Consider the following 14,346-nt stretch of genomic DNA (forward strand, 5'->3'; position numbering starts at 1 on the left):
GTTTGTCTTCAAATTATATTTCTAATAGATTGCTTTTATTTTCTTTCCTAGGTACCTCTTCAGAAGACTATCAGAAATGCCACAGAGAAACGTAAGAATTAAAATCTTAAAATTGTTGAGCTTCTGAAACCCTGTATTATAATAGTTATATAGCAAATATGATTGTTAGTCCACAAACTCAGGTGTTCATTTATTATTTGTTGAGGACTCACTATATGTCAGGACTGTTGTAATTGCTAGAGATATAGTAGTGAACAAAATTGAAATTGATTAAAAACAAAATCTCTGCCCTCAGCAATGATAGCAAAAAGGAAAAGTTTGAGAAAAATTCAAGAGGGATAGTCAATAGTTTTTAATGACAGATTGGAAGAAGTCAAAATCCAAGTTGGCCCTCAGCCCTCTGACTTAGGAAATTGGATGAAAACTTATTCACTAGGTGAGGGAACACAAATGAAAAAGCAGGAGTGGGTTGGGGTAACACTGAGGTACCGACAGCACTTTGAAGTGGAGGTGTCCAACAATGAGTTGGATGGCCCAGCCCAGAGAGCAAGGGAAAAGTCCTGGGCTGAAGGCATAGTTGTCTCCTTGGGAAATGTATGTAGCGTGAGAAGAGAGTAGCGTTAGTATGATAGCCTCTTTATGAATATTCCTGTATCTAAATGGTGAGAATTTTCTGAAGAAAATAAAATCTGTTACTGTTGTTTTTGGGTGAATTGTCCTTCAGTAAATGACAGTGAAAATTGTAAATATAAATGACTAAGGTCACCAGAGATGATGATGGAGTCACTTAAAAAAATTCCTTCCGCAATTTATAATATAATACATTCTTAAGGAGGATAGAATGGTATTTGGATAATAATGATACCAGATTTGAGCGCCTATTGTCTACTAGACATCTGGTATTCTCTTTATTTAAGTAGCACATTCACAAAGTAAAACCCCTACAACTTTGACATAGTAGCTAATGGAGAAAGGGGGTTTTATTTATATTGCTATAACTTCTTTGCAGATCCACTTTAATGACTGTTGTCTATGTATTGAAATGGAGCACATGTAATAAAACACTTGATTATGTGTATCTGAGACTATTTCCTGTCTCACCTAAATACTGACCTCTCTTTGAAAAATAAAACCTACCACTTATATGTGCAAAGAAAATATAGCTTCATTTATTTTTTAAAATAACTCATCTAAACTTCTCTTAAACCCTCATCACCCTTCTCCCCTATTTAGCTGGGAAATAATGAGTTAAACTTACTTATTGTCATCCATTTACTTCTGGTCAGAAGTCCTTTTTGGGTGAATGCTGAACCTTAGATTTTCTCCCCATTCCATAGTCCTAAGAATGGCATATTGGTAAGCGATCATACCCCTTTATCTGCCTGGGCAGTCTCAGTATATGCCTGTTTTTCTGACATAATTCTTAACAGAGTACCCTTGTACTCTCAGAAATGTTCCAGTTTGGACAAATAGTCACCCTAAATGTAAGTGTGTAGGAATAGTGGCAGACCTTACGTAGCCTTGTAGCAGTGCTGGGGAAAAGGTAAGGTTAGGATCTGAGGGTATCTGGAATCCCATAACTGTCTCTGGATTTTTACTGATTCTTGCTGCAAGACTTCTAGACTGGTTCTATACCAGGTCTGGACTCCACTGAAAAAATCATTGACTCATAAACTTAAGGCCTTATTTAGGACCTAAGGTCCTCCATTGCTGATTTTACCTCAACTTGGTTTTTGTTGCTCTCCCAAACCCTTTGAGTCTCATTGAAGTCCTGTATCCAGACTTTGATTAGGTGGCTTTCTACAACCTTTGTAGTAGAGTCACCTCACCACAGCACTCCTATGCCAGGTGTTTTGGCTGTAAATTTGGCCACCTTCTTCATTGCTCTTGGTGTACGGAACCTTGAGAACTTGTTCTCAATGCCCAGGCATTAAGAGAATCTCAGGAGAGCTAACTGATGCCCCCTCTCTGCCTAAACATCCCCAGCTCTTCTTGTTATGTTGTTTCCACCCTGTATGGACATCTCCTAGAGTTCTAAACAGGGAGTTAGTACATACCCCCTCTCCTTTTGGCTTTCTCTTCACCTCTTCTAATGTCATCCTCCCATTTATTACCCCGTCTCCATATTTGGGCCTTGAGGAGAAAAGTCAGCTCCCATTGTCTGCTTGTTTCCTAAGTCTTTGCCCCACTTCTCTTTGGAATAATGCTGTAGACTGGAAGGTGTGGAGGAGAGATCTATCTTTGTTAACTTCCTTAGCTTTTTCTGTATCATATGGTTGTCTTAGTCTGTTTTCTGTTGCTTATTACAAAACACCTGAAACTGGGTAATTTATAAAGAAAAAGAATTTCTTTCCTTTCATTTCCTTCCCCTTCCCCTTCTCCCACCACCTTCCTTTTTCTTTTTCTTTTCTTTTTCTTCTCTTTTTCTTTCTCTCTCTCTCCCCATCCCTCCCTCCCTCCCTCTCTCTCTCCTTCCTTCCATCTGTCTGTCCATCTTCTTCCTCCCTTCCTTCTTTCCTTTCTTTCTTCTTTCTTTTTTTTTTTAGAAACAGAGTCTTACTCTGTTGCCCAGGCTGGAGTGCAGTGGCACCATCATAGCTCACTGTAACCTTAAACTCCTGGGTTCAAGTGATCTTCCAGCCTCAGTCAGCCTCCTGAGTAAATAGGACTACAAACATGTGCCACCATGCCTGGCTAGGAATTTATTTCTTACAGTTATGGAGGCTAAGAATTCTAAGGTCAAGGGGCTGCAGTTAGTGAGGGCCTTCTTGCTGGTGGGGACTCTCTGCAGAGTCCCGAAGTGGCACAGGGCATCACATAGCAAAGGGACTGAACGACTGAATATAGTAGCTCTGGTGTCTCTTTTTCCTCTTGTAAAGCCAATCATACCATTCCCATGATAACATATTAATCCATTACTTCATTAATCCATGAATGGCTTAATCCATTTATGAAGGCAGAGCACTCATGATCCAGTCACCTCTTAAAGTCCCTGTCTCTCAATACTGCCACATTGGAGATTAAATTTCAACACGAATTTTGGAGGAGACAAACATTCAAACCATAGCAATGGCTAATAGTAGAATTCTGTAGTTGTGTTTTAACTTACATATATTAATAGGAACTTGAGGAGTGTAGCAAAATGTTAAATGTGGTTTTCATGTTGTCTTAGAGTTTGGACAGTTGCCTTACTGATGAAAACAAATCATTGACAAGTACTCCCATTCCTTATTCTGTGTAGAATTATCTATGTGGAGTTTGTAAAAGGTGAGGTCAAAACCCAATTCTACCAGCATTAGCTTATTACTCATCTTCAAACTAAGAAAAGGCTAAGAAAAAGATGAAAAGTTCAAGAATACATATTTCTTTGATAAGAGCTATTATTGGTGTCATATGGAGCGAGGAGACTTCTCCCTCACCTCAATACAAGAAAGGAAGCTCCAAGAGGACCATTTGGAAGGTTCAACATATGTCCCTGGGAGTTACTTTCTGACTCATACCTGAAAAGTCTAAAGGCAAGAGGGTCTGTTAGGTGTTTTGGAATGGCAGAATAAAGAGAAAGCTAGATATTCTTCCAGAGTTTGACATGACAAAGATTTGTGCATAATGCCAATAGGCCAAATATGGATTCCATAGAATGGGGCTAATTATGGATCATCTTGAAAGCGATTATGCCCAATATGACTTCCTGCAAAGGATGAAGTAACCTCACTCAAAAGCAGTTGGAGGTTCTGTCATCAAAGGCAAAAGCTGAGGAGGTGATAAAAAGCAGCAAGTGAGAGAGCTCCAGTGGTAGGTAGAGTTCCAGTGACAGGTAAACCTCCAAAGAACCCTTCAGAATACTTCAGGTTTGAAAGAGTCCACATTTGATTACCTGTCGTATCCTAGAGATACCAATGGCCCATAACTGTTCAGTCAAGATTGAAAAAGACCTTTCCTGTACATTTCTAAAACTCCTTTCCTATAATTCACTTCCAGGGGAAACCAAAGTGTAGTTTCCAAATAGGCAAGGGAAAAGAACAAGAAACAGAGACAAAACCAATAGTGGTTGCTCTTCCCACAGCATATTCTGAGTCTAAATCATGCCCAAGCTGAGAAAAGGAAAAAATTTTAAATTGCATAAGAAGAGTTTGGATTTGTAATATTACACCGAACTTTGTGTTACCTAAAAATAGCTACTTATTACAAGAGAATGCCAGAAAGGCATTAGTAAAAAGAAATCTACCTGGAAGTTCATTCAGGGCAAGAAAGTACTATTTTGACAGGATACGTTTAAAGGGAAATATGAAAGAATAAAATTGTTTCTGTTTATTGAGTTCAACTATTCAATTAATCAGTATTGAAATTTAGAAAATCCCCTTCTCACATTTGGTTTTCAACTGCATTTTCTTGCTAGGGACTCAGAAATCCCATTTTTGTGGTCAAAGGCTGAGCTTTGATCCTTTGGTATTTATTCCTTTTGTGATAGCTAGTCCTTTCCTACACATTTAGATAGAATTGGGGGTGGTCTAGTTTGTAGAAGTACAAAAAAAACCCAGGATATTAATTTCAAAAACATCTTTTACTGCAGTCTAGCCTGGGTAACAGAGCAAGACCCTCTTTCAATAATAATAATAATACCATCATCATCATCATCATCATCAATCTATCATATGTCTTAAAATTCTTTCCATAAGAATCTTAGGAAACAGGAATGCTATCCCTTTTGCATAAATGAGGTAACCAAGACTCAAGGCAGGCTAAGTAGCTTTCTAAAGGCCACTCAAGTGTGAGTAGTGGAACTGGGGTTTAAAGCAAGGTCTGTCTTATTCTAAACACTATGCCCTGTCCTCTACACACATTGCTTCACACTCATATATGTATAAATATGTTGCCTTTTTAATTAACCTATTTGTTCATATAAATACTGTAACATTTTTCTCAGCAACTGTATATTTTCCCACAGGATAATTAATCACAAATAAATATCTTTATTTTAAATATTATTTGAGGATTTTTGAAAGTTACTGAAAGATTTAGAAAATACCACTAACTAGTTTGTTCTTGTTATAGATTGATGACAGTAGCAAATCAAAATGTGTCTCCAAAAGCAAAGTGTGCTTCAAATTCAGAATCAGGTAATAAATATGAAACTAATTTTTTCTGTAGTAATTGTAATACTTCTGTTAAAATACATGGTTCTGTATTTATTTTTGCTACCTGCAACATGCATTATTAACAAAGTTAGTAGCCCAGTGAACCGAGTACTTTTTAGCTTGGTTGTATTTAAGAAATGAAGATATGTGGGATCAGAAAGTGGGTCTTAACTGTCCCCACAGCATCAATCATTTATTCATTTAATAAACATTTAATGAATATGAACTCCATACTAGACATTGTTATGTATACTAGTGGAAGTGATGCACTTTTCCTTCCCTTGTAGATTTCAGTTGTAGGAGAGAACAATAAGTAAACATATATTGTAGTTATGCATAATGATTGAAAAATAAAGGGATCAGCAAAGTGTCTTGCATTATTAACCCTTATGTAGTTTACAATTAGGATAAATTTAGCAAGACATTTACATCCTAATTAACCTCTGCTGTATCTCAGATTTTTCTGTGTTTCCTGCATCAAGTTTTATAGCATCCATTTGAGAGTAAACTTGAAGAATTTCTGATTTTGCTGTTGATGGTTGTAAATGTTTGTATGAATATATATTTGCATAATCTTCATTTTAAGAAGTTATCTTAATGAGCATTTACTAAATGCCACACATTAAGTTAGGAACTGTATGTATAAAACAATTAATATACTTTCTGTTCTAAGCAAAATTAGTCTAGTGATGAAAACTAATCTTGTAAAAGCACAAAATCCTTGGAAGGAGCAATACCTTCTACCCGGGAGGGTTAGCATTGGAAGAAGGGTTTGTTTTACATATCAAAGAATAAGGGTATGTGTGAATAACAGATGAGCACTAATTAAAAAGAAAGTGGTAAGTGTACCAAAAACAACCATGATTTTACCTAGGTTTTGCCCAATAAAAAGTGTCGCTTTAGCTGTGGAAAATATTTACAAAGCTTGATGGTAGGGCAGAATAGGGATTCTTGAATTCTGTATGTTTTTGTATCTTTACTTTTATATGGTAACTTAAAATTTAAAATTAAATAAGTCACTTCTGACTCTAGAGATTTTTTTACACATTTCTTTAAAAAATTTTTTTATTAACATTTGTGGATATGTAGATGGTATATATGTTTATGGCTTACATGAGATATTTTAATACAGGTATTCGATGCATAATAATCGTATCAGGGTAAGTAGGGTATGCATGCCCTCAAGCATTTATCCTTTGAGTTACAAATAATACAGTTATACTCTTAGTTATTTTTAAATGTATAATTAAATTATTTTTTACTACAGTCACCCTGTTGTGCTAGCAAATACTAGGTCTTATTCATTCTTTCTAACTTTTTTTTTTTGTACCCGTTAACTATCCCCACCTTCCCTACAAACCACTCACCCTCCCCAACTATCCTTCCCAGCCTCTGGTAACCATCCTTCTATTCTCTGTCTCCATGAGTTCAATTGTTTTGATTTTAGATCCCACAAATATGTGAGAACAAGCGATGTTTGTCCTTCTGTGCCTGGTTTATTTCACTTATCATAATGACCTTCAGTTTCAGTCATGTTATGGTAAATGACAAGATCTCATTCTTTTTTATGGCTGAATAGTACTCCATTGTGTTTATGTACCACGTTTTCTTTATCCATTCATCTGTTGATGGACACTTAGGTTGCTTCCAAATCTTGGCTGTTGTGAATAGTGCTGAAACAAATGTGGGAGTGCAGATACCTCTTTGATATACTGATTTCCTTTTGTTTGCATATATACTCAGCAGTAGGATTGCTGGATCATATGATATCTCTGCATATATACTCAGCAGTAGGATCGCTGGATCATATCATATCTCTATTTTTATGTTTTCGAGGAACCTCCCAACAGTTATCCATAGTGGTTATATTAATTTACATTCCCACTAGCAGTATACAAGGGTTCCCTTTTCTCTGCATCCTCACCAGCATCTGTTATTGGCTGACTTTTGGATGAAAGCCATTTTAACTGGGGTAAGATGATATGATATTGTAGTTTTGATTTGCATTTCTCTGATGATCAATGATATTGAGCACCTTTTCATATACCTGTTTGCCACTTGTATGTCTTCTTTTGAGAAATATCTGTTTAGGTCTTTTGCTCATTTTTAATTGGATTATTAGATTTTTGTTTTTCCTATAGAGTAGTGTGAGCTCCTTATATATTCTGGTTATTAATCCCTAATTAGGTGAAGTAGTTTGCAAGTATTTTCCCCCATTCTATGGGTTGTCTTTCACTTTATTGATTGTTTCCTTTGCTGTGCAGAAGCATTTTAATTTGATGTAATCTCATTTGTCATTTTGCTTTGGTTGCCTGTGTTTGCGGGGTATTACTCAAGATATCATTGCCCAGCCCAATGTCCTAGAGACTTTCCCCAATGTTTTTTTTGTAGTAGTTTCATAGTTTGAGGTCTTAAAGTTTTTAATCCATTTTAATTTGATTTTTCATATGGCAACAGACAAGGGTCTAGTTTCATTCTTTTCCATGTAGCTATCCAGTTTTCCAAGCACCTTATTAAAGAAACTGGCCCTTCCCCAAAGAATGTCCTTGGCACCTTTGTAAAAAAATGAGTTCAGTGTAGATGTACAGATTTATCTATGGGTTCCCTTTTCTGATTCCTTGGTCTATGTGTCTGTTTTTTATGTCAGTACCATGCTGTTTGGGTTACTGTAGTGCCATAGTATAATTTAAAGTCAAGTAATGTGATTTCTCAGTTTTGTTATTTTTGCTCAGGATAGCTTTGACTATTCTGGGTCTTTTGTGTTCCATATAAATTTTAGTACTTTGTTTTATTTGTGGGAAGAATTTCATTGGTATTTTGATAGGGATTGCATTAAACCTACAGATTGCTTTGGGTTGTGTGGCCATATTAACAATATTGATTTTTCAGTCCATGAACATGGAATATCTTTCCAATTTTTTACTGTCTTCTTCAATTTCTTGTGTCAGTGTTTCATAGTTTTCATTGTAGAGATCTTTCAGATTTTTGGTTAAGCCCTAGATATTTTAGTTTATTTGTTGCTCTTGTAAATGGTATTACTTTCTTGATTTCTTTTTCGGATTGTTCACAGTTGGCATATGAAAATGCCACTGATTTTTGTATGTTGATTTTGTATCAGTAACTTTCCTAATTTATTTATCAGTTCTACTAGTTTTTTGATGGAATCTTTAGTTTTTCTTTTAATTATAAGATCATGTCATCTGCAAACAAAGATAATTTGACTTCTTCCTTTACAATTTGGATGCCCTTTATTTCTTTCTCTTGTCTGACTGCTCTAGCTAAGACTTCCGATACTATGTTGAATAATAATGGTGAAAGTGAGCATCGTGTCTTGTTCCAGATTTACAAAGAAAGGCTTTCAGTTTTTCCCCATTTCGTATGATACTAGCTGTAGGTCTGTCATATATTGGCTTTTATTATATTGAGGTATGTTCCTTCTGTACGTAGTGTTTTGAGAATTTTTATCATGAAGGGATGTTGAATTTTATCACATGATTTTCTAGCATAATTTAAATGATCATACGGTGTTTTCCTTTATTCTGTTGATATGATGTATCATATTGATTGATTTGCATATGTTGAATTATCCTTGCATCCTTGGGGTAAATCCCACTTGGTCTTGAAGAATGATCTGTTTAATAAGTTGTTGAATTCAGTTTGATATTATTTTGTTGAGGATTTTTACATCAATATTTATCAGAGACATTGGCCTATAGTTTTCTTTTTTTGATATATCTTTGTCTGGTTTTCGTATCAGGGTAATACTGATTGCATTGAATGAGTTTGGCAGTACTCCCTCATCCTCTATTTTTTGGAACAGTTTGAGTAGGATTGGTATTAGGTCTTCTTTAAATATTTGGTAGAGTTCAACAGTGAAGCCACTAGGTCCTGGACTTTTCTTTACCAGGAGACTTTTTATTATAGCTTCAATCTTGTTACTTTTATTGTCCTGTTCAGATTTTGGATTTATTTTATTTATTTATTTATTTTGAGACGGAGTCTCACTCTGTTGCTCAGGCTGGAGTGCAATGGCTCAATCTCAGCTCACTGCAACCTCTGACTCCCGGGTTCAAGTGATTCTCTTGCCTCAGCCTCCTGAGAAGCTGAGATTACAAGCGCACGCCACCACACCCGGCTAATTTTTGTATTTTTAGTAGAGATGGGGTTTCACCATGTTGGTCAGGCTGGTCTCGAACTCCTGACTTCGTGATCCGCCCACCTCATCCTCCCAAAGTGCTGGGATTACAGGCGTGAGCCACCCGCCCAGCCCAAGGTTTTGGATTGCTTCATGGTTCAGTCACACTAGATTACGTATGTCTACTGGATGTAGTTGCTCATAGTAGATACTAATGATACTTCTAATGTCTGCGGTATCAGTTGTAATGTCTCCCTTTTAATCTCTGACTTTGTTTAATTGGGTTTTCTCTCTTGTTTCTTAGTCTGGCTACAGGTTTGTCAGTTTTTTTTTTACAAGAAACCAATTTTTTGTTTCATTTCTTTTTTGTATTGTTTTCAAATTCATTTGTTTCTGCTCTGATCTTTTTTATTTCTCCTACTAATTTTGGGTTTGTTTGCTCTTTTTTAGTTCTTTAAGATGCATTGTTAGCTTGTTTATTTGATGTTTTTATTATTTTTGATATAAGCATTTATAACTGTAAATTTCCCTGTTAGTACTGCTTTCACTGTATGCTGTAGGTTTTGGTATGTTGTATTTCCATTATGATTTGTTTCAAGAATATTTTCAGTTTCCATCTTAATTCTTCATTGACTCACTAGTCATTCAGGAGCATATTGTTTAATTTTCATGTGTTTATTAGTTTCTAAAATTCCTCATTATTTTTTATCTTTTAGATTCAGGTGTACACATATCTCATTTGTTACATAGATAAATTGTGTGTCGCGGTGGTTTGGTGAGCAGATTATTTCATCATTTATGTAATAAGCATAGTACCTGATAGGTATTTTTTCAATAGTCACCCTCCTCTCACCCTCAAGTAGGCCCCAGTGTCTGTTGTTCCTTCTTTCTGTCCATATATACCCAGTGTTTAGGTCCCACTTATAAGTGAGACTGTGCAGTGTTTGGTTTTCTGTTCCTGTATTAGTTTGCTTAGGATAATGGCCTCCAGATGTATCTGTGTTGCTGCTGAGGATATATTCTTTTGTATGGCTGCATAGCATTCCATGGTGTATATGTACCACATTTTTTTCTCCAGTCTACCATTGATGAACATTTAGGTTGATTCCATGTCGTTGCTATTGTGAATAGTGCTATGATAAATATATGCTTGTATGTGTCTTTATGGTAGAATAAGTTATATTCCTTTGGGTAAATACCCAATAATGGAATTTCTGGGTCAAATGGTAGTTCTGTTTTTAGCTGTTTGAGGAATTACCCACACTGCTTTCCACAATGTTTGAAATAATTTACACTCCCATTAGCAGTATATAAGCATTCTGTTTTCTCTGCAACTTTGTCAGTATCTGTTGTATTTTTTTTTTTTTTGCTTTTTAATAATAGATTTTTGCACATTGATTTTGTATCCTGAGACTTTGCTGAAGTTGCTTATCAGCTTAAGGAGATTTTGGGCTGAGACTATGGGGTTTTCCAAATATACAATCATGTCATCTGCAAACAGGGACAATTTGACTTCTTTTCCTAACTGAATACCCTTTATTTCTTTCTCTTGCCTGATTGCCCTAGCCAGAACTTCCAACACTATGTTGAATAGGAGTGGTGAGAGAGGGCATCCCTGTCTTGTGCCAGTTTTCAAAGGGAATGCTTCCAGTTTTTGCCCATTCAGTATGATATTGGCTGTGGGTTTGTCATAAATAGCTCTTATTATTTTGAGATATGTTCCACCAATACCAAATTTATTGAGAGTTTTTAGCATAAAGGGCTGTTGAATTTTGTCAAAGGCCTTTTCTGTATCTATTGAGATAATCATGTGGTTTTTGTCTTTGGTTCTGTTTATATGCTGGATTATGTTTATTGATTTGTGTATGTTGAACCAACCTTGCATCCCAGGGATGAAGCCCACTTGATCATGGTGGATAAGCTTTTTGATGTGCTGCTGGATTTGGTTTGCCAGTATTTTATTGAGGATTTTTGCATCGATGTTCATCAAGGATATTGGTCTAAAATTCTCTTTTTGTTGTGTCTCTGCCAGGCTTTGGTATCAGGATGATGTTGGCCTCATAAAATGAGTTAGGGAAGATTCCCTCTTTTTCTGTTGATTGGAATAGTTTCAGAAGGAATGGTACCAGCTCCTCCTTGTACCTCTGGTAGAATTCGGCTGTGAATCTGTCTGGTCCTGGACTTTTTTTTTGGTTGGTAGGCTATTAATTATTGCCTCAATATCAGAGCCTGCTATTGGTCTATTCGGGGATTCAGTTTCTTCCTGGTTTAGTCTTGGGACCAGTAACAGACAAACAGAGAGCCAAATCATGAATGAACTCCCATTCACAATAGCTTCAAAGAGAATAAAATACCTAGGAATCCAACTTACAAGGGATGTAAAGGACCTCTTCGAGGAGAACTACAAACCACTGCTCAGTGAAATAAAAGAGGACACAAACAAATGGAAGAACATACCGTGCTCATGGATAGGAAGAATCAATATTGTGAAAATGGCCATACTGCCCAAGGTGATTTATAGATTCAATGCCATCCCCATTAAGCTACCAATGACTTTCTTCACAGAATTGGAAAAAACTGCTTTAAAGTTCATATGGAACCAAAAAAGACCCCGCATTGCCAAGACAATCCTAAGCCAAAAGAACAAAGCTGGAAGCATCATACTACCTGGCTTCAAACTATACTACAAGGCTACAGTAACCAAAACAGCATGGTTTTGTTTGGTACCAAAACAGAGATATAGACCAATGGAACAGAACAGAGCCCTCAGAAATAGTACCACACATCTGCAGCCATCTTATCTTTGACAAATATGACAAAAACAAGAAATGGGGAAAAGATTCCCTATTTAATAAATGGTGCTGGGAAAATTGGCTAGCCATAAGTAAAAAGCTGAAACTGGATCCTTTCCTTACTCCTTATACAAAAATTAATTCAAGATGGATTAGAGACTTAAATGTTAGACCTAAAACCATAGAAACCCTAGAAGAAAACCTAGGCAATACCATTCAGGACATAGGCATGGGCAAGGACTTCATGTCTAAAACACCAAAAGCAACAGCAACAAAAGCCACAATTGACAAATAGGATCTAATTAAACTAAAGAGCTTCTGCACAGCAAAAGAAACCACCACCAGAGTGAACAGGCAACCTACAGAATGGGAAAAAAATTTTTGCAATCTACTCATCTGACAAAGGGCTAATATCCAGAATCTACAAAGAACTCAAACAAATTTACAAGAAAAAAACAAACAACCCCATCAAAAAATGGGCAAAGGATATGAACAGACACTTCTCAAAAGAAGACATTCATACAGCCAACAGACACATGAAAAAATGCTCATCATCACTGGCCATCAGAGAAATGCAAATCAAAACCACAATGAGATACCATCTCACACCAGTTAGAATGGCAATCATTAAAAAATCAGGAAACAACAGGTACTGGAGAGGATGTGGAGAAATAGGAACACTTTTACACTGTTGATGGGACTGTAAACTAGTTTAACCATTATGGAAAACAGTGTGGCAACTCCTCAAGGATCTAGAAATAGAAATACCATTTGACCCAGCCATCCCATTACTGGGTATATACCCAAAGGATTATAAATCATGCTGCTCTAAAGACACATGCACATGTATGTTTATTGCAGCACTATTCACAATAGCAAAGACTTGGAATCAACCCAAATGTCCATCAGTGACAGACTGGATTAAGAAAATGTGGCACATATACACCGTGGAATACTATGCAGCCATAAAAAGGATGAGTTTGTGTCCTTTGTAGGGACATGGATGCAGCTGGAAACCATCATTCTCAGCAAACTATCACAAGAATAGAAAACCAAACACCACATATTCTCACTCATAGGTGGGAGTTGAACAATGAGATCACTTGGACACAGGAAGGGGAACATCACACATGGGGGCCTATTGTGGGGATGGGGGAGGGATAGCATTAGGAGATATACCTAATGTAAATGACGAGTTGATGGGTGCAGCACACCAACATGGCACATGTATACATATGTAACAAACTTGCACGTTGTGCACATGTACCCTAGAACTTAAAGTATAATAAAAGTAATAATAATAGTCATTCTGACTTGTATGAGATGGTATCATTGTGGTTTTGATTTGCATTTCTCTAATGATAGTGATGTTGAGCATTTTTGCATGTTTATCTGTTGTGTGTATGTCTTCTTTTGAAGAGTGTCTGTTCATGTCCTTTGACCACTTTTTAATGGACTGATTTTTGCTTATAAATTTCTTTAAATTCCTTACAGATTCTGATATTAGACCTTTGTCAGATGCATAGTTAGCAAATATTTTCTCCCATTCTATAGATTGTTTATTCTGTTGATAGTTTCATTTGCTGTGCAGAAGCTCTTTAGGTTAATTAGGTCCCATTTGTCATTTTTGCTCTTGTTGCAATTTCTTTTGGCATCATTGTTATTAAGTCATTGCTGTGTTCTTTGTCCAGAGTGGTATTTCCTAGGTTATTTTCCAGGGTTTTGATAGTTTTGACTCTTAGATATAAGTCTTTAATCCATCTTGAGTTAATTTTTGTTTAAGGTGTAAGGAAGGGGTCTCCAGTTTCAGTCTTCTGCATATGGCTGGCCAGTTATCCCAGCACCATTTATTGAATAGGGGGTCCTTTCCCCATTGCTTGTTTGGGTAGATTTGTCAAAGATCTGGTTATGTCTCATCTCTCTGTTTTGTTTCTCTATTGGTCTGTGTGTTTATCCATTTCTTCTAGGTTTTCTAGCTTGTGTGCATAGAGGTGTTTATAATAGTTTCTGAGGGTTTTTTGTATTTCTGTGGGGTCAGTGGTAATGTCTCCTTTGTTATTTCTAATCGTGTTTATCGGCTCTTCTCTTTGTTTTCTTTATCAATCTAGCTAGTGGTCTATCAGATTAATTCTTTTAGAGAAGTAGCCCCTGATTCATTGATCTTTTGTATGGTTTTTTTCATCTTAGTTTCCTTTAGTCTGATTTTGGTTATTTATTGTCTTCTGTTAGCTTTGGGTTTTTCTCTTGTCTTTCGAGTTCCCCTAGTTGTGATATTGGTTATTAA

General features: G+C 36.3%; 1 protein-coding gene across 1 annotated transcript in view; it reads left to right on the forward strand.

Annotated features, from left to right (window-relative positions):
• Positions 1–14,346, forward strand: part of LOC105467193 (meiotic kinetochore factor) — a 136,120-nt gene that overhangs the window by 29,156 nt on the left and 92,618 nt on the right. Inside the window, exons 7-8 of the mRNA XM_071097804.1 lie at positions 52–91; positions 5,053–5,117. Of these exons, the coding sequence (XP_070953905.1) occupies positions 52–91; positions 5,053–5,117 (105 nt within the window). The remainder of the gene's footprint in view (positions 1–51; positions 92–5,052; positions 5,118–14,346) is intronic.

Source organism: Macaca nemestrina, chromosome 6 (genome assembly GCF_043159975.1).
Source record: "Macaca nemestrina isolate mMacNem1 chromosome 6, mMacNem.hap1, whole genome shotgun sequence".
NCBI lineage: Eukaryota > Metazoa > Chordata > Mammalia > Primates > Cercopithecidae > Macaca > Macaca nemestrina.